Raw genomic sequence first — 21,121 nt, forward strand, 5'->3', positions numbered from 1 at the left:
GACCATAAAGCCCCACAGCTGACCTGACCATGTGGGGACATCTAGCTGCACATGGGAAATGTAGTGTATAGCTGGATAATGGTTATGGTGACTGAGCTATGCAAGCTCAATGCAGTTAACATTTTCTGGCATGATGGCTGGGCTACATGTCATTGATAACAAATGTTTGGTTTGTTAATGAGCCTCTCTCCCACTCCTATAACGCCCCACCCTCCCTCCAACACCGAGCCTTTGCCACTCACTGTTCCATACTCAATGCAGCCACAATAAGCTTGTTGAGAACAATGAATCCATTTCCTCAGGGAAGAAACAGTTTCCTTTTTTATTTTGTCTGCAAAGTTTCATAATCAGGAGAACAATAGTATGTCTGAGAGCGACTTATTCATCACTTATAAATTGTTTACTGTGCGATTGTAAAGTCTAAAAAGAATGGGGTGTAATGGAAGCAACTAGAGTTGACTTAAATGGGATTCAGGCAGTTTAAACTGCAGTGAACCAGTGAGACATGTTTGGCCTTCTGGTCCATGTTACCATGACGATGGGCTGGCCAGACCACTTGTAGCTGCTTTTGACAGCTGCTTAGTAAAAGAGCAGGCAAATGACAACAAAATAGTCCGAACTGCTTCGAGAAGACTGAATGGAATGATTTTCCAGTGTGTGTGTAATTCATGCCATCATAATCAACAACATCAAAGAGCCCCCTCCTTGTCCTAAGACTCTCATATGCACCCACATACATGCACCCAAATTCCCCCATCTGCTCCAAATATCCCTGGCATATCCCTGGCATTCTGATTTCATCTACCCCTCCCCTGGAGATCTAAATCTCCACCCGCACCCTGCTCTGATGATCACTGCCAGTCTGCCGCCGCTACAGACTAAATATAAGAGGAATCTTTCCAGCCCTTCTCCACCTCCGTTCTTACATCCATCTTTTGTCAACTTTCTGTTCACTGGCTTGCCCTTTGTCATTAGGAGCGCTCAATTAAGTAGGTGTATTTGGCACCTTGGAACACACACTGCCAAACTAGCGTGCCAGGCAAGTGTGCACCCAACAACTTTGTCATTTTCTCCTCTCCTGTTCTCGCTCTCTCCATCTCTGGCTGCAATGAACACCTCTCCATCTTTCCATCTGCAGAAAGGATCTTCCCTCAGCTCTGTGGGAGATGCAGATGGTTCAGAGGCCCTCGGCTACGAGACCACCAGACCAGAAACCCAACGGTACAGTACAGTGCCATGCTTTCGCGCTTACCAACCCCATGGGTTAGTGGATTCTGTCCAGAACATTTCCGATAATCCAGCTGTAACAGAGCAGGACACAGCGGTAACACGCAACACACACTGAAACAGCTCCCCCATCAGGTGTCACTTTCCCCTCAAAATCACAGTTCCCTGACAGAGCGAGGATCTGCATTACAGTACATCAATGTTTTTTCTGACGTTCTCAGATGAGAAACGGCGTGACACCAAATCACAGGTCCAAATTGAACCCCTGAATAAAGGAGGGGAATCATTCCCTGTAGGACAGCAGTAGGGAACGGGATGGTTCTGACTCATCCTGTCCTTCTCCATGGCATTAGTGAGGACAGAGAAACAGAAAGAGGAGCACCAACACATTTGTCTGGGTTAGGAGTAATAACACTGGGCAAAAGGTTGCAAAACATCTCAGTTCACCAGTCTGTTGGATGGATGAAGTGTGTGTGTGTGAGACACAGCAGGTGTGTACAGAGAGTGTGAGACTGAGGCAGCAGCAACATGCTACTGTCTTGTAGCCACAAAGTCAACCCTCTGTGGGGGCTCACCAGTGTAGACCGACTGGCTGTCTCTCTCTCCACCAAAAGGCCCTACTGGGTCTCACAGTAAGCTGCTACTGCTGTTCATCTATCAAAGCACTCTGTCGCTGAGCCCAGTGCTACATACCAAGCATACCAAAACACACACACACACATACTTACATACATACATATAGAGCACCCTTCCAAACATGCACACGTGCTGACACATGCACACACCGTAATCCTTAAATTAGCTCATAAATAACAACCAACAACCTAAGTATTTACACAGAGTCAGGGGTATTTTGCAGGAAAATGATCCAAGAACAACAGGTAGCCACACACTGAAGAGTAATCCCAGACGTTCCCCTCACTCACCTGTCTGCCATCCTGGCCCACATTGGTCTGGCCTCTCACCACCGTCCTGATGTTGTCATCCAGACACCTGAACACACAAAATAAATAACATTCGGTTAAACTCATGAAAAATATAATAATAATAATAAAGTGAGGTCACTCACCGAATCTTCAGACGGATCTTGTTGACCACATCATCTATATTAGCCAGTGACTGAGGAAACACAGGGGTATCATGATTATGTATTAACTAAAATCCATTCTTCACACAAAACCAAGTTGTATGGACTGATTTGGATGATGGATCATTTTCTAATGTTAAAGGTACACAGTCAGCACCATCTAGTGGGCATTTCATCATGACTATTACCTTCTACTAGGTCAATAAGCCCTTTGTTTTGCTAGGCCATACATTTTTTTAATGTTTAAATTAATTTTTTGAAAAGTGAGGAGAGCAAGCAAAAAAAAAGTATACACTTAAAAATACTAAAGCATCTTTATTTCAACACCTAGCGACCTACTCAAGAGATTTTAGCATCTTCCGGAGGCTAAAAGAGAGAATTATGTTCAACCATAATTCAAGAGGAAGTTGTGTCTCGCTTTACTGGAAGCTTGAGGACATCATTTTTACTATGATCGTGCAGGTTCAGATTCTTACATTTGTATGGCCATTTTTAGCCTGGCTGACGAGACTAACGTGGAAAACAGCGAGTGAGAGCTCTGACACTTGTCTGTTCACAGGAGTCAGTTTGTCAGTTCCATATTCACACAAAAATGGATTTGAGCTTTGATTTGTTCTCCCAAACGTTTTTTTCCCAGGGAGATTTCTCCTGGGGGCGTTGAAAGCACATTTAACTGCACCTGTCCCGTGTATGTGACAATAAAAAAAAGAGTTGTTTGGATTTGAAAATTCAACAGTTGTATTGGAAGGGGTCGGGTGCTCGGGGGCCATAGACCGGTTCAACAGATGGCAGGTTAAATGAATCCCCTCAATCGGTAATTTGACGCATCATGCCTACAACATCACGGAGCTTTTCCAGACGAGATTCCCTGTAAACACGCCACTTCAATACAACTATGACCGTAAGTGACTTTTTGTAGCAGGTTAGGATAACTTAGGCAGCAGGTTAGGATAACTTAGGCAGCAGGTTAGGATAACTTAGGCAGCAGGTTAGGATAACTTAGGCAGCAGGTTAGGATAACTTAGGCAGCAGGTTAGGATAACTTAGGCAGCAGGTTAGGATAACTTAGGCAGCAGGTTAGGATAACTTAGGCAGCAGGTTAGGATAACTTAGGCAGCAGGTTAGGATAACTTAGGCAGCAGGTTAGGATAACTTAGGCAGCAGGTTAGCAGAATGAACACAGCAGATTAGGAGAATTAAGTTCATGTTAGGAAAAAGTTTAGGGTTTGTGAAAAAGTAACTTTCGGTCGTAGCTGTGTCAGAGTCCCTTTCCAGACTGAAGTCAGGAAGAATTTGAGTGTGGTGTCAGCCAGCTGCTAGACTATAACTTTGTATCATCATTGTAACAAGAACATATGTATGAAATGATATAGCTTACTGTATTAATTTATCTTGCTCCTTTGCACCCCAGTATCTCAACTTGCACATTCATCTTCTGCACATCCTACCGTTCCAGGGTTTAATTGCGATATTGTAATTACTTTGCCACCATGGCCTATTTACTGCCTTACCTCTCTTATCCTACCTCATTTGCACATGCTGTAAATAGATTGTTCTACTGTATTATTGATTGTATGTTTGTTTATTCCATATGTAACTCTGTGTTGTTGTATGTGTTGAACCACTTTGCTTTATCTTGGTCAGGTCGCAGTTGCAAATGAGAACTTGTTCAACTAGCCTACCTGGTTAAATAAAGGTGAAATAAAAATAAAAAAAATATTTTTTTAAAGTATCCAAGACTAGAGCCTTGGTGTAATATAAAGGGACTTTAGTTTCTGTGAAGGACTCCAGTCTTACCTGCTCAGTAGGAAACAATGTATTGATGTATTCCACAGCATTAAAATCTGCTCTGTCCAATGGGTCTTGACTGGGGAAAACCTAAGGCATATAAATATGGCTCATTAAATACATGTTGTTGCTTATGTTTCACTATATTGGATCACTCCACGGTGGAGGGATACATCAGAGGTAAGGATTTACAGATTAACTCACGTGTACACCTGTGTCACGGCTGGGGTCCGCCCCTATATATAGACCCCACTGCCGCGACACGTTCTTTCATTTTCTCGCCGGACGTCCGTATGGTTTGAGGTACAAACTTTTTGAAATTCACTTGGTAAATCACTGGTAAGTGTAATATCTTGCGTGGAAATATACTCACTGGCAGTTTGCAGCCTGGAGCAGCTGGCCACATGGCCAGCCCCTCCTCTAGAGTGCTCCACTAGCTGCACCCGGTTGATCTGCATCTTCCGCCTGTGGTTTGTCGTGCTTGTGTTCCTTTAGCATTACACTACGACTCTGTGTGCATCCATTAATATATTGGTGGCTCTTGCTGCCACAAACTGTATTAACCTTACACAACTTGCAGACTGGTTTGTTGTGTGTGTTGTGAATTGCTTTAACATGCTGTCCGGTTCTCTGCCAATTCCCCTACAGCGTTTTCTTGTTCTTTCTCCTGCAGACTGCAAGGGTATGGTGGTGGGCTACCACTACGTTGAGACACTTACTTTGGAGTTCCTTGGAGTTACACCATCATATGGTGCTGTTTTTTGTTTACTGCTTGGATATTAAACCGGCTAGGTAATATTGCAGTTGGTATAAAACACATAAATCAAATCCATTACCTGGTTGCTGTTTGCCTGTTTTTCCTAAAAGGGGTCTTCCTGTATTTGCAGAGGTACCGGGTAATTTATCCCTCCCTGGGTTCCTATACCTCCATCCGGGTCACGACATATCTTTCACAGGGCGTCGGACCCCTGCTCCGTGGCCTTGTTGGCTTGGCTGAGCTTATGGCTTCCCGTTGTGACAGCTTTGATGCTGGCATCCACATACCTTGTGTATGCACTGCCTGGGTTTGAGCCATACTGGATGCCTGTTTTGTGTGGTGTTCTTAGAACGCCTGGACCTGGCACAATTGGAGGCCATGCGCAAATGGGTCAGCCAGGCTGGGGCTCTGGCTGGGGATGAGCTCCCTCCCTCATGAGTGGTGCGGCAACGAGCTGTTAGTCCCTCTACTGGGCCCAGAGTCAGACCGCTGGGACCACCTTGAAAGGAGGGCGCATGCCCTGCGTCAGGAGGTTGATAGCTTAGGTGGCAACAACAGCTGTTCCCTGTTGGCCAGTGATAGGCTGTTCCTGGGGGACGATGCTGGCACTGAGGAGCCTATTCACTCAGGTAGCCACTGCACTGGACATCAACTGGTGGAGAGTGATGACTCGCCATCTGTCCCTCACCGGGTTCCTATTCCTCCAAGCTTCCTTATTGGCTTGGCTGCGCATATGGCTTCCCTTTGTGACAGGTGTCAACCGTCACCACCATAGGGACGTGCCTGGGGGGCCGATGTGCTCGGGGCGCCAGAAGAGAGGTGGGCCCCGGCAGGTCCCTTGACACATCCTTCCTTGGCCGCTTCTCCCAGTCTCAAAAGTCAAAGTGGGAGGAGTGTGAGGAGTCCCCATGGGTGTTGTCTTCAATGCTCGAGGGGTACCGACTACAATTCCGGCATCCGTCCTTCAGGGGCCTTCGTGTCATCACAGTGGCCGACCCCCTGAAGAAAACCATGCGGCTGGATATTTCCTCACTCCTGGACAAGGGTCTCATCCTCATGATTGAGACATCAGAACAGCTAGGTGGGTTCCACTCCACTTGTTTTGTGGTCCCAAAAAGAGACTGAGGGTTTCAACAGATTCTGGACCTCCGCAACCTCAATGGGTACTTGAAAGTATTAAGGTTCCACATGTTGTTCCCAGCCGCGTGTTGCAGGCCGTGTCCAGGGACCAGTGGCTTGTGACGCTTGACCTGATGGATGCGTACATCAATGTTCCTGTTCACCCAGTTCATTGGCAGTACCTCCAATCCACTATCGAAGGGAGGGCTTACAAATTCATGGTTCTTCCCTTCGGCCTCTCTTTGGCATCTTTGACTGTTGATCCTCAATTACCTGGATGATTGGCTGATTTGTGCCCAGACCAGGACCCAGGTCCTGTCAGATAGAGGCATGCTCCTGACCCACATCAGTGGGCTGGGCATTATTGTAAACAACAAGTAGTCATCTGACAACCACCCAGAGGATCGCCTTCATTGGCATGGAACTGGACTCAGTTCTCATGAGAGCACGCCTGCCCACCAGCAGCATTCAGGCGATCTTATCTTGCCTCGACCACTTTCGACTGGGGTGGGTGGTATCTGCCCTAACCTGCCTTGTTGATTCCCCAGGGCCTGCTCCATATCCGGCCTCTTCAACAGTGGTTGAAGTCCCACCACCTGCACCCAAAGCGCAACCATCACTTATGGGTGACCGCACAGTGCCTCAGGGCAATATAAAGTCAAGCGAAGAAAAAGCCTAGGAGGAGAGATGACTAGAAACGATTCGGTTGACCGTTTTGTGTGGATTAATTGGCGGAATAGAGGACCTTGTGCATTTCAGGTAAAATAACAACTCAATGTTTATATCACAGGACAAATTAGCTAGCAACAGAAAGCTAGCTAAATAGGACAAATGAGCCTGCAAGTGCAAGCTAACTAGCTAAATTGCCATACATGTTTAATGCTTTCGACATGTCCTCAAATAAATGTAATTGGTTCAGAGTTTGTTTTGATATTTTAACCTAGTATCGTTATGTGTGGGGTACAAAATATATTTATGCACGATGGCGCACCCGGTTTGGGTTCCGTGCTAGTGTCAGTTTCAATGACAGGTACCACCAGTAAGGCCGGGGTGGCAACCTGTCTGTTTTTTTTTACCAAAGGGGAGGGTGCTGTTAGACAAAGCTAGCTAGTCAGTTAACGTTACCTAGCTAGAAATACAAAACTTCAGAGACAATATGAGTGTTTACATGTATTGAAAATAACTTAACTAGCTGTACGCAAAGGTCCCTAAAACAGCTAACAAGCCTAATGTAGCTAGTAGGCTAACTAGGATAACAACACAGCTAACATTAGGTAAGCTATCTAGCTCATGCCTGTAAACAAATTACTATTTTCATTGCAGATAAGAAACTATCCCACTTTGCACACGATTACCTGCTCGATGGCCAACTGCACCTCAGGAGTAAGGTGCAAAATCGCTTCCAAATCCTCCGCAAATTCCAATTCTTCCTCCTCCATCATCATGAACAACTAGCTAGCTACCGCAGAAAGCAGAGCCTTCGCCTCCTTCTTCTGGGGATTTTAGATGGCGGTTGGCAACCAACTTTAAGGTGGATTACCGCCACCAACTGGACTGGAGTGTGAACCAGAGACAGAGAAGGCCTAAATCCTGCCCAATATTTTCATATCCTTAAGGAAACGAAATACATAGTTAAATACTACATCCCCCTGAAGATTTCCACAGCATTGCACTTAATCTTGTCTTCAACCTCATTACTCCTCAAACCTAATAACAATCGCTCCCTTTCCCTCCAATATTTCTGGCACTGAAATAGAATGTCTTCCACTGTATTCATCTCCCCCTGACAATGATCACACCTCCCAGTTGGATGTTTCCCCACCAGTCTCAGCCTTGTGATGAAATTTTCCTCCCTTCTCTCTCGGCCTGAGGACCTCCCTTTGCTTCTAACCACTGTCTTTACAAAATGTCATATAATACATCCTGTCTGCCCTGAGACACAAATTAATTTAAGGTAATCCGTGCTACACCAGTCAGAGCAGATGACTACACTGTCTCCTCCAGCCACTCTGCAGCCAAGAGTGTGGCCATCAACTCCATTGTGTAAACAGATAAATTATTTGTTGCTCTTTTGTCACTGCCAACTCAGGAACACTAAAAGCTGCACTTGTCCTCCCTGTTTTAGGGTCCTTAGATCCATCTGTGAATATATTCAAGAAGGCATAGTATTGTGTTCTGAAATGTTCACTTACAACTGGGCCTGGATTACATCTATCTTTCTAAAAGATGTCTGAGCTGCTGTTTCATATGCTGTTACACTTCCATAATCCAGTGCTTTTTCAACACCTTTCTATCTTCCCCCCACTCCATTCCTGACAGGCAACGCATCACATTCAATATTAGGGCGGGCCGGGGCTTCTGGGATACTGGAGGACCGTGATATCCTGAGGCTACTACTCTTATTTCTCACCACCTGAACCACAGCATATGGTATTATTGAGAAAAGGTGTGTATATATACCAAATACTGTAACTGTAAAGACATTCAAAGGCAATAAAGACATGTCATAGAATAGTCCTTTTATTCCTAAAAAGATTTTAAAAACACAACAGATCACACAGAACACCCAGTAGTTTTCGATCAGCAAACATAATCCTGAGACCATTTGGCTTTTTATTAGAGAGAAGAGTAAGAAAATGTTCCTTTTTTTTAATATCCATTGATTTGAGGGTTAAAGGAGGTACCGTCGGACCGGGCGTTGACCATGGAGTGTTGCAGGAAGAGGAGGTTTACATTTGCAACCAACTGAGGTCATCAGATCTACAAAAGAGACGTAAACTAAGATTATGTGGGAAATACAACATTTTGATTAACTTAACACCATTCTAAGGCATGAACACACTGCCTCTTTCTCTCATATATTTCTCTTGCTTGTGTACATATAAAATGGTAACTCACTGTGCCTGTGCCTTGGTTATGACTAATCCGTTTGACATCATCTCTGCCAGTCGAGCGACAGCAGGGTCAAACATCAGACTGGCTGCTGCCACCACCTGATTGTCCCTGGTTATCACATATGTATGCTTTCAGAGTTGTGTTCAAGGAAAATTATATTTATTTAAATGGTCTTTTTCAATTTTTACCCCCCTTTTTCAATCTTGTCTCATCGCTGCAACTCTCCAACAGGCTCGGGAGATGCGAAGGTGGAGTCATGTGTCCTCCAAAACATAACCCGACTAACCGCATTCCTTAACACCCGTCAGCTTAACCCGGAAGCCAGCCGCAACAATGTGTTGGAGGAAACACCTTTCAACTGGCAACCGGGGTCAGCCTGCAGGCACCCGAACCGCAACAAGGAGTCGCTAGGGCGCGATGAGCCAAGTAAAGCCCCCCGGCCAAACCCGGACGACGCTGGGCCAATTGTGCGCCATCCTATGGGACTCCCGGCCACGTGGCATAGCCTGGGAATGAACCAGGGTCTGTAGTAACGACTCTTGCACTGCGGTGCAATGCCTTAGATCGCTGCGCCACTAGGAAGGCCCCCAGGAAACATATTAAAACAGAACTTGTCTTGTCCAATAAGAACGTTCATTTTAATTTCCGCTGCAAAACATTTTCCTATGTTGTGCCCAACTACACACGATGCATCTTAGGCACAGATATGACATTTACAAAACTACCAACCAAAACAGAAAGGGCAATGCATTGTCACTTACTTGATATAGAAAGCTAGGAACTTCCTCTCTTCAACCTTGCCCTTGAATATGATCTCTGTGTATCCTTCACCGTAGCCTTGGAAACGATAGGTATGAGAGACAAATAAGACACATACAGTGCATTCGGAAAGTATACAGACCCTTTGACTTCTTCCACATTTGGTTAAGATACAGCCTTATTCTAAAATGTATTATATAAAAAAATCCTCATCAATCTACAAACAATACCCCATAATGACAATGTGAAAATTGTCATACATTTTTTGCAAATTTCTTAAAAACAAAAAACAGATACCTTATTTACATAAGTATTCAGACTCTTTGCTATGAGACTCGAAATTAAGCTCAGGGTCATCCTGTTTCCATTGCTCTTCCTTTAGATGTTTCTACAACTTGATTGGAGTCCACCTGTAGTAAAATCAATTGAAAGGCACACACTTGTCAATACAAGGTCCCACAGCTGACAGTGCATGTCAGAGCTAAAAACCAAGCCATGAGGTAGAAGAAATTGTCTGTAGAGCTGCGAGACAGGATTGTGTCAAGGCACAGATCTGGGAAAGGGTACCAAAAAATGCAGCAATGAAGATCCCAAAGAACACAGTGGCCTCCATCATTCTTAAATGGAAGAAGTTTGGGAGGTGACCAAGAGCCCAATGGTCACTCTGACAGAGATCCAGAGTTCCTCTATGGAAACGGGAGAACCTTCCAGATGTACAACCATCTCTGCAGCACTCCACCAATCAGGCCTTTATGGTAGAGTGGCCGGACAGAAGCCACTCCTCAGTAAAAGGCACATGAGAGCCCGCTTGGAGTTTGCCAAAAGGCACAAGGTCTCTCAGACCATGAGAACAAGATTCTCTGGTCTAATGAAACCAAGATTGAACTCGTGACACTTGTTATACAGGCCAACGTCTGGAGGAAACCTGACACCATCCCTATGGTGATGCATGTTAGGAGAATTATGTCAGGATCAAGGGAAAGATGAACAGAGCACAGCACAGAGATATCCTTTTTTTTTTTTTGAATGTTACCCCTTTTCTCTCCCCAATTTCGTGGTATCCAATCTTGTCTCATCGCTACAACTCCCGTACGGGCTCGGGAGAGACGAAGGTTGAAAGTCATGCGTCCTCCAATACACAACCCAGCCAGCCGTACTGCTTCTTAACACAGCACGCATCCAACCCGGAAGCCAGCCACACCAATGTGTCGGAGACTACACCGTGCACCTGGCAACCTTGGTTAGCGCGCAGCAAATACTTGTGCAAATATGATTTTTAATTTTTTTTTTTTAATAAATGTGCAAACATTTATAAAAACCTGTTTTTGCTTCATCATTATGAGGTATTGTGTGTAGATTGAGGAGGGAAAAAATTATGTAATCCATTTTAGAATAAGGCTGTAACGTAACATAATTTGGAAAAAGTCAAGTGGTCTGAAAACTTTCCGAATGCACTATAAGTTAATTGAACAGTGACTGTTTCTAAGAGTGCAGAATGAAAGAGAAACAAAGGTGCTATCTACAACCTGAAAGGGTTCTTCGGCTGTCCCCATTGGAGAACCCTTTGAAGAACCATTTTTGGTTCCAGGTAGAATCCTTTTGGGTTCCATGTGGAACATTTTCCAGAGGGTTTTACATGGAACTCGTTTGGAACCCTTTTTCTAAGAGTTTAGAGGCATCACTATCTCATCTCGGATTATCACCTGTGTAGCGGACACTCTTCCCTAGCAGCACTGTCCAGAAGAAAGGAACAGAATCGATCTTAATCTGCTTCTGTAACATATTCAGTGCTGCAACCCTTCCTGAGGAAAAAGCAAACACGTTAAAATGTTAATTCTATTTCTAACATCCAACCAATTGACATTCTCTCATTGCCATATCCATAGTGGTTGACTTCTGTTTTTTTTGTGCTGAATCAGGTGTGTTAGTGATAGGCAGGGACAAAAGTTTCAGGATCATGAATGAAGAATACAGGCATAGCAGTCTTTTTTTTCTCACCGGCTTCATAAATAAGTGCATCAATGACATTGTCCCCACAGTGACCGTACGTACATATCCTAACCAGAAGCCATGGATTACAGGCAACATCCGCCCTGAGCTAAATGGCTAGAGCTACCTCTTTCAAGGTGCCGAACATTAATCCGGATGCATATAAGAAATCCTGCTACCGAATCCTACTACATCAGCTCTGACGCTCATTGGATGTAGCAGGGCTTGTAAACGGTCATAGATTACAAAGGGAAACCCAGCCACAAGCTGCCCAGTGACACGAGCCTACCAGAAGAGATAAATGCCTTGTTTGCTCGATTCGAGACAAGCAACACTGAATGACTGTGTGATCATGCTCTCCGTAGCTGATGTGAGTAAGTCCTTTAAACAGGTTAACATTCACAAGGCCACAACCTCTCCCTGACCCAGTCTGTAATACCTACATGTTTCAAGCAGACCACCATAGTTCCGATGCCCAAGAATACAAAGGTAACCTGTCTAAATGACTATAGCCCCATAACATTCACATTTGTAGTCATGAAATGCTTTGAAAGGCTGGTCATGGCTCACATCATCACCATCATCCCAGACACCCTGGACCCACTGCAATTCGCATACCTCCCCAGATCCACAGATGACGCAATCTCTATTGCACTCCACACTTGGACAAAAAGAACACCTACATGAGAGTGCTGTTCATTGACTACAGCTCAGAGTTCAGCACCATAGTGCCCTCAAAACTCATCACTAAGCTAAGGTCCCTGGGACTGAACATCTCCCTCTGCAACTGGATCCTGGTGGTGAGGGTAGGCAACAACACTTCTGCCACGCTAACCCTCAATACGGGGGCCCCTCATGGGTGCGTGCTTAGTCCCCTACTGCATGCTTAGTCCCCTCCTGTACACCATATTAAGTTTACTGACGACACAACAGTGGTAGGCTTGATCACCGTTGACGATGAGACAACCTATAGGGAGGAGGTCAGACCTAGCAGTGTGGTGCCAGGACAACAACCTCTCCCTCAATGTCAGTAAGACAAAGGAGCTGATTGTGGACTACAGGAAGTGGAGGGCTGACCACGCTCCCATTCACATTGACGGGGCTGTAGTGGAGTGTGTCGAGAGCTTCAAGTTCCTCTGTGTCCACATCACTAAGGATCTATTATGGTCCAAACACATATTATATTCCATGATATTTTCTACTCCCTATATATAGCCATGTTATTTTCTACTCCCTATATATAGCCATATATATTTGTAACTCTGCATTGTTGGAAAAGGTTCCGTAAGTAAGAATTTCACTGTTAGTCTACACCTTTTTCTACGAGTCATGTGACAAATAAAATTAGATTTTACCGTGAGCTGATGCCAACTGCCAATGTCCAATGTTGACCCTCTGGTCTTTCCGTATGGTGAGAGGGAAGGACGTCACGTCTCCTGCTCCAAAAACATTTGGAATGTTGGTCCTCATGAACTGTAGGGAAGCAGCAATGTGTTGGGGAGTGTAAACCATTAGCACCATAGTTATTACCTCAACATAACTATAGCTTGTTAATGATAACCATCATCATGGTTACCTTATCAATGATGACAGCCTTTCTAGAATCCACCTCCACCTGGCTTTCCTTCAGGAAGTCAGAGTTAGGGATGACACCTAAGGAGAAAACATGATGGTTACATCAATACCTCCAACATTGTGAAACCCCATCTATCAGACCTGGGTTCAAATAGTATTTATTTTCATTAAAATATTTCAGCTCTGCTTGATTGAGCTTGCCGGACACCGAATACTATTTGAACCTAGGTCTGGTTAATTCAAACCAATTGTGGAAATAGGATGGGAAAGTTCCACAGAGAACATGTAGAGAGATTTAACAGGGAAAGTGTGAGCTGATGGAAACTCTAATGGATCCTTTATAGATCTTTAAGGATATGCAGAAGTATCAGATTACCTACCGATCCCTGCTATCACCACATCCGTTTCCACGACCGCACCGCTTTTCAGAACAACCTCTTTCACCTATACGAACAACAATGTTCAATCTTAATCATCTCTATGGGTCTTGAGAGAATGTCCATAACGTGTATTATTACAGTGACGTAAGTTGTGGTGATGTTTGCTGCTGGGTGAATATTGATTTATTATACCTTGCCATTCTCCCCTCTGATCTCCACCACTCCGTCGTTCATGTAGAACTTGACTTTGCTCTCCTCCAACATCTTCGACAGAGAAGAAACACACACTCGTGTTTGAGTTATACTACCAAAACTTGGGAGTTACATATTCATAAACGTTTGCAGCCTAGTGGTGGGTATTGTATCAGGTAGAGTACATTACATATGATAACCATTGTCTCAGACCTGCATTGTCATCTTCCCAATCTCTGGGCCCAGGGACCTCTCAAAGGGATATGAGCCGTTGCCAACCATCGCCACACTGGCAGCTTTGTCTGCCAAGTAGGATGCCACCTCCATACCTATGATGTAAAAATGGAGGAGGGAAAACTTGGTTGAGGAACACAAATCAAATACAACAACCTCAACTTACTGTAAGCAACCAAGTCACAAACCTATTGTTAATAAACTACTTATACATTTAATTTATAAATTAAATAAAAAAATAGGACTTCTCCTCAGTGAACAGTATGAAGTGATCTCTTTATGGTTAACCTATGAAGGAGGCTCCAACGACCACAGCCTTCTTTCCCACACAGGATTGGTGGATCTCCTTGGCGTCCTCGTAGCTCTGCAGTATCCTCACTCCCTCCAACTCAGAGCCAGGACAGCTCAGAGGCCTCGCCCTACAAGGAAGCAGAAAGAAAGGGAGACGTGGGTAAAACGACAGCTAACATGCTAGTATGCTAGCATTGGACAGATCATTAGATAGGCATACAGATTCAGTAGAGTTTGACATCTAGAATTCAAATGGTCACCAATTCAAATGAGAATGTGATTGTCATGGAGAATGTGGTGACAAACGCTGTAGGCCTATAGCTATGGCTCTGACATTGTCTAGGTAGCATATACCAAGACAGGTAGGGGACCAGTGTGACTGATTCTTTAAAAATGTGCCCTTATTTGATTACTGTAGTCAACAAAAGGACCTACAAATATCCTCCTCTTGCTTTGTGCTGACAAGTACTCTATTCACTCTAGGGACGATAAATCAAATAAAATTTTATTGGTCACATACACGTGTTTAGCAGATGTTATTGCGGGTGTAGAGAAATGCTTGTGCCTCTAGCTCCGACAGTGCAGTAATATCTAACAAGTAATATCTAACAGTTTCACAACATATACCCAAAATACAGGTAAATCTAAGTAAGGAATGGATTAGGAATATATACAGTGGGGCAAAAAAGTATTTAGTCAGCCACCAATTGTGCAAGTTCTCCCACTTAAAAAGATGAGAGGCCTGTAATTTTCATCATAGGTACACTTCAACTATGACAGACCAAATGAGAAGAAAAAAAAACCCAGAAAAATCTTATTGTAGGATTTTTAATTTATTTATTTGCAAATTATGGTGGAAAATAAGTATTTGCTCAATAACAAAAGTTTATCTCAATAATTTGTTATATACCCTTTGTTGGCAATGACAGAGGTCAAACGTTTTCTGTAAGTCTTCACAAGGTTTTCACACACTGTTGCTGGTATTTTGGCCCATTCCTCCATGCAGATCTCCTCTAGAGCAGTGATGTTTTGGGGCTGTTGCTGGGCAACATGGACTTTCAACTCCCTCCAAAGATTTTCTATGGGGTTGAGATCTGGAGACTGGCTAGGCCACTCCAGGACGTTGAAATGATACTTACGAAGCCACTCCTTCGTTGCCCGGGCGGTGTGTTTGGGATCATTGTCATGCTGAAAGACCCAGCCATGTTTCATCTTCAATGCCCTTGCTGATAGAAGGAGGTTTTCACTCAAAATTTCAATATTTTGCATCTTCAAAGTGGTATGCATGTTAGGTTAATCAAATGATACAAACTCCCCAAAATCTATTTTAATTCTCGGTTGTAAGGCAACAAAATAGGAAAAATGCCAAGGGGGGTGAATACTTTCGCACGGCACTGTAAGTCTCATGTCTGAGCCGTTGAACTGGGACTCAACTTTGTCACTGTACTGACGTTTAGGGTGCGAGGGTTCGCGCTTTCAGTTTTGACGAATGCTCCCATCTATCCACGGTTTCTGGTTTTAATAGTTTTAATAGTCACAGTGGGTACAACATCTCCTATGCACTTCCTGATAAACTCATAAACTCATTCACGGCCTCCCGTGTGGCGCAGTGGTTAAGGGCGCTGTACTGCAGCGCCAGCTGTGCCACCCAGAGTTCCTGGGTTTGCTCCCAGGCTCTGTCGTAACCGGCCGCGACCGGCCTCTGTTGTAACCGGCCGCGACCGGGAGGTCCGTGGGGCGACGCACAATTGGCCTCGCGTCAAAAAAAAAGATAAACTCATTCAACGCATCGGTATATGTGTCGATATTACTTTCTGAAGCTACTCTGAACATATCCCATTCTGTGTGATCAAAATAATGGAAGCGGAGTATAGAAGGCTGTTCACACTGCTTTCCCATTCAGTCAAACAAATTATGGCTTATTACCAATGCGGTATTGTATACACATCAATAGGGGCCGGTGTGTGTGCTTATTTGTAGACCTTTTTTTACAGCTTTGACAGTGCTACTGACTGTAGTGGTGGTGCTTGGCCTACACAAGCAAAGTCAGCGCACACAATATTCTATAATAGACACATCAAATAGTATAATTTAACATGGATCTTTTTGACACACAAGGACCCAAACGGCGTTCGATAAGGGAGGGGTAACAGTAAGAGGCCACGGACCTGCAGCCTGTTGATATGAGCAGCTGGTCATAGTAATGCAAGGAGCCATCATTCAGCTTCACTGTCTTCTCCACTGGGTTCACAGATACTGCCTACAAACAACCCAGGCAAATACACACACACACATTTAGATTACGCCAGGGCTTTGATCACAAGTTAGATCACATGGTGCTACTGAACAAAGACAGTATGCTACATTATCTATCTGGCTTCAATACATTGTGTGAGCTAACAACTCATAAAAAGATACTCCAGTAGGCTATGTCAACAGGTTAATTATTGCCACATTATTCCTCCCCATGGTCTCACCTCCTTTTGCGTCCACAGCTCTATGTCATACTGCTGGAAGAAGTCAGTTGGCCGAAGGAGGAGGCTAGCACTCTCCAAATGCATTGCCTGTGGAGGAGTAGCGAGAGAGGATGAGAAGGGGCATTACAAACTTTGTGGATACTAAAATAACTTCACACACCTTGTGGGCTCAAAAGATGCTATTTTCGGAAGTGTTCTAGAACAGCGGTGGTCATGCCAGCTTTCAATTGACCCATGACCATTCACCCTTACCTTACTGAGCTTGGGCTTGTCAATGGGTGGCAGGGTGTCCCTGGTAACCATGACCATTCACCCTTACCTTACTGAGCTTGGGCTTGTCAATGGGTGGCAGGGTGTCCCTGGTCACCATGACCATTCTCCCTTACCTTACTGAGCTTGGGCTTGTCAATGGGTGGCAGGGTGTCCCTGGTCACCATGACCATTCACCCTTACCTTACTGAGCTTGGGCTTGTCAATGGGTGGCAGGGTGTCCCTGGTCACCATGACCATTCACCCTTACCTTACTGAGCTTGGGCTTGTCAATGGGTGGCAGGGTGTCCCTGGTCACCATGACGATTCGACCTCCGTAGTGGTTCTGTCGCAGAGTCTCGGCACACAGCAAAGAGGCAGGTCCTGCACACACACACACATCATTTAGTTTTGAGTTCTCCACTCCCTGAAGAAGCCTCCCCCTTTTTCCTGACATTTCAGGCCCAATCCTCACCTCCTCCTATCAGCAGGATGGTGTGCCTGACCCCTGACACTCTGCAGCTCATATCCTTCACCCGCTTGTACACCTTCAGAGACTGAGGAGATCATGGATACTTTAGTCCTAAGGTCCATCTACGCACCAAATGTACTCAGTAAGCTACATGTACATTTAGGAAAGAGAGACTATGTTGAGAAAATCATGCATTCTTGCTGACCTTTTTGTTTACTGACACATAGACTTTACCATCTTCAACTTTGACCTTAGAAAATAAAGATGAGTTAGTGTAGGTGACAGAGTCAACACATTCAAGACAAAGTATCCATTGATTCACAGTTATTGTTCCCCAGTAATTGAACTGCATTATTAATATAAAGCAAGTTAATACCTTATAACTAGGCAAACAGTCCAGGCCAGGATACTCCTCAATATCTCCAGTCTTGATATTGAAGCATGCACCATGAAAGGGACATCTCACTCTGTCCCCGACTAAGGCTCCTGTGACGTGAGAGAGCATGACATTTTCATTGTTCAAAACACTACAGTAGTCACAATATTCTCTCCACTCTCCAATGTGACTAATAACTGTGTTTATTACCCCCACGATATACTAACCAGGACACCGGACCGTACCGACCTACTTTGACCCCTGATTATGACTAATGATAGCGGCACTGGCGTTTTTTGCACCCAATCAGATTGTAATGTGAGACGTATGAAAAGGGCATAGCCAGCATCCAGAGAGCATGGTGAATGACACACCTTGACAAATGCCATTATTGTGCACTTGCATCAATAGAACTGTCAACAAGCCTGACATATGACATTTTTCATGACAGAGTTTTGAATACAGTATAGAGTATTTTGAATACTCTATGTAAATACACTCTACATGAATGAATAGATTACCAAAACAAACAAGCCTGTATGGGTTGACCCAATTTTCAACACAATGGTTTAGAATAAATAATAACTGTTAACTCATGGCCCAGCCATGAACATGCAATGACTTGCTTACCCTCCGGTGAGTGTGCGTGCATGTGGACGGGTGTTCTGTGCATGCATGTGTGTGTAGATAATACCTTTGATTAGAGGAGCGCCATAGTGGGAACATTTGCTCCCTACAGCACTGTACAAGCCCTGGGTACGGACCAATAGAATCTTCTGCTCATCCACCTCCACCTCCTTCATCCTATAGACAAGAACAGATAGTCACATTTAGATAGCTGACAAATATAAGACGAACATGGAAAGGATCAAATAAAGTTGTGTTAATGTATTTTACATATTGCCTCTAACATCCAATTATGGGTAATTACATGAATGTAATACTGTTATTTGAATACTTGCATGTCAGTGTGTAATACTCTACCTTTAGGCCTACTATGGAATAATATACTTAGTATCTTACATTTGCAGCAGAAGTACTATAATATAAATAAGCTATCTGATTGTGTGATGGGTGTGTGATAAGATCTTACTGTCCATCTTGCAGCTCAGACTCCAGACACACCATCCCAGTGACCTGATCTTGGTCCTGCCCTGTAGGAGCTTGACCCTGGCCTTGACTCATATCTGCAAGGAAGAAAATCATATTGCGCAGGGAAAATGTAAAAGGAAGTTTATCTCTGTAGTTTTTTCCCAAAAAGAAGATCATGCAAAGGGGATGGTGTTTTACCTCTATAGGATCGGTTTCCGGGCTAACATGCGCTAATGTGATTAGCATGACGTTGTAAGTAACAAGAACATTTCCCAGGACATAAACATATCTGATATGGGCTGAAAGATTAGCAAAAATTCAAGCTTTCTGCACTGTCCAATTTATAGTACCTATTACAGTGAAAGAATACCATGCTATTGTTTGAGGAGAGTGCACAGTTATGTACTTAAATGTTTCAATAAACCAATAAGGCACATTTGGGCAGACTTGATACAACATTTTGAACAGTAATACAATGGTTCATTGGATCAGTCTAAAACTGAGCGCATGCCATGCTCCCATCTAGTGGCCAAAATCTAAATTGCGCCTTGACTCCTAAATCATATAATGGCCTTTCTCTTACATTTCAAAAATAGAAAACGCATGTTTTTTTCTTTGTATTATCTCTTACCAGATCTAATGTGTTATATTCTCCTATATTAATTTCACATTTCCACAAACGTCAAAGTGTTTCCTTTCAAATGGTACCAAGAATATGCATATCCTTGCTTTAGGTCCTGAGCTACAGGCAGTTAGATTTGTGTATGTCATTTTAGACATTTACATTTACATTTAAGTCATTTAGCAGACGCTCTTATCCAGAGCGACTTACAAATTGGTGCATTCACCTTATGACATCCAGTGGAACAGCCACTTTACAATAGTGCATCTAAATCTTTTAAGGGGGGTGAGAAGGATTACTTTATCCTATCCTAGGTATTCCTTAAAGAGGTGGGGTTTCAGGTGTCTCCGGAAGGTGGTGATTTAGGTGATCCTCCGATCCTTAAGAGGTTTTTAAGCAAATGCTGTCAAATGGGGAACTATTCTCTCCAATGGTTTCTGTGTTTTCCAACCGATGGCTATATGGTTGCTGTCAAAATTATGACCATAGTTTCCTAGAACAGCCCATTAATTTGCTAAATAACCAACTTTGCTCACCTGTTTTCCTGCCAGAAAATGCACTGGTCCCCGAGAAAAGCAAACGTGAACCGTATCTCTGTACAAAACCGCCGGTCGCCTTATTTTTCAACCAAAGAGTCGTTCGCGCGTGTATCCCAAGCCACTGTCACGCGGTATCACGATGATGCTGCACTCTGTCAATGTGCAGATTGGACCCAAGACTTCCGCGACCTTTTCTACCGACAGCAGCAGCAAAAGAACCAAACCAAGCTGAACTCGTCTTATCTTATCCAAGGGTGTAGGCTGTTTGCGACCAAATAAATAACTGAAATAACCCATACAATCATCACTTGGGCAAACAAAACACTCAGTGAGAGTGGCGAAGCAGAAATGTGATAGTGGCGGAACTAGGGAACTCTTCAATTTCCATACCCACGGTAAGGGAGTTCGATTAGGTGCACTGGGACATGGCCCGTGGTACGTACGGGCAAAGACAGTGAGGAAGCCTATTCTGCGCCGCTTGGTCATGTTGTCAACAAGGCAGCGTAATGCATAATTCCTAAACATAGCCTACAACAACTATTTTCCAAATAACATATGTTCGAATATTTAAACTAGTTTCCATTGGGAAGGCAGATAAAGCGTGTTTATCAAAAGCAATCGCTTTTGCATGTGCACAAACAATAATCCTACTCATTACTCCAAGTGCTTCACCTACATCTCTTTTGTTTTGAACCGACTTTAAAACGGGGCAAACGGTTCACGCCCGGGAGGCAGCCCTGTTCCAAAACGAATGCAATCAATGCTAAGCCGGTTAATCGGAAACATTAATAGAATCCCCTCAATGTTTACAGACACAGATACTTTTGTTTATATAGTGTATGTGTACACACACCCCTTCAAATTATTGGATTCGGCTATTTCAGACACACCCGTTACCGACTGGTATATAACATCGAGCACCCAGCCATGCAATATTTATAGATATACATTGGCAGAGCTCAGTGACTTTCAATGCTGCACCATCATAGGATACCACTTTT

The 21,121-nt window shown here is 43.9% G+C and overlaps 2 protein-coding genes across 3 annotated transcripts in view; both read right to left on the minus strand.

The window, feature by feature from the left end:
• Positions 1–7,501, minus strand: part of LOC118372752 (vacuolar protein sorting-associated protein 53 homolog) — a 31,899-nt gene extending 24,398 nt beyond the window's left edge. Inside the window, exons 1-4 of the mRNA XM_035758748.2 lie at positions 7,334–7,501; positions 4,112–4,192; positions 2,297–2,346; positions 2,154–2,220 (exon numbers count right to left, since the gene is read on the minus strand). Of these exons, the coding sequence (XP_035614641.1) occupies positions 2,154–2,220; positions 2,297–2,346; positions 4,112–4,192; positions 7,334–7,423 (288 nt within the window). The 5' untranslated portion in view covers positions 7,424–7,501. The remainder of the gene's footprint in view (positions 1–2,153; positions 2,221–2,296; positions 2,347–4,111; positions 4,193–7,333) is intronic.
• A 981-nt stretch (positions 7,502–8,482) lies between these two features.
• The window catches only part of aifm4 (apoptosis inducing factor mitochondria associated 4), a 64,077-nt gene continuing 51,438 nt past the window's right edge, over positions 8,483–21,121 (minus strand). Inside the window, exons 1-19 of one of the 2 annotated variants that reach the window (XM_035758727.2) lie at positions 20,118–20,524; positions 18,961–19,054; positions 18,562–18,671; positions 17,868–17,977; positions 17,697–17,741; positions 17,495–17,576; positions 17,291–17,403; positions 16,771–16,857; positions 16,462–16,553; positions 14,291–14,421; positions 13,982–14,097; positions 13,769–13,840; positions 13,577–13,640; positions 13,198–13,274; positions 12,977–13,094; positions 11,336–11,434; positions 9,635–9,710; positions 8,877–8,981; positions 8,483–8,738 (exon numbers count right to left, since the gene is read on the minus strand). In XM_035758727.2, the coding sequence (XP_035614620.1) occupies positions 8,708–8,738; positions 8,877–8,981; positions 9,635–9,710; positions 11,336–11,434; positions 12,977–13,094; positions 13,198–13,274; positions 13,577–13,640; positions 13,769–13,840; positions 13,982–14,097; positions 14,291–14,421; positions 16,462–16,553; positions 16,771–16,857; positions 17,291–17,403; positions 17,495–17,576; positions 17,697–17,741; positions 17,868–17,977; positions 18,562–18,671; positions 18,961–19,052 (1,620 nt within the window). In that variant the 5' untranslated portion in view covers positions 19,053–19,054; positions 20,118–20,524 and the 3' untranslated portion in view covers positions 8,483–8,707. Of the gene's footprint in view, positions 8,739–8,876; positions 8,982–9,634; positions 9,711–11,335; positions 11,435–12,976; positions 13,095–13,197; positions 13,275–13,576; positions 13,641–13,768; positions 13,841–13,981; positions 14,098–14,290; positions 14,422–16,461; positions 16,554–16,770; positions 16,858–17,290; positions 17,404–17,494; positions 17,577–17,696; positions 17,742–17,867; positions 17,978–18,561; positions 18,672–18,960; positions 19,055–20,117; positions 20,525–21,121 lie in introns of those variants that run through there. The other variant, XM_052467568.1, reaches the window with a different exon arrangement.

The sequence above is a fragment of the Oncorhynchus keta genome, chromosome 18 (assembly GCF_023373465.1).
Source record: "Oncorhynchus keta strain PuntledgeMale-10-30-2019 chromosome 18, Oket_V2, whole genome shotgun sequence".
NCBI classification, from domain to species: domain Eukaryota; kingdom Metazoa; phylum Chordata; class Actinopteri; order Salmoniformes; family Salmonidae; genus Oncorhynchus; species Oncorhynchus keta.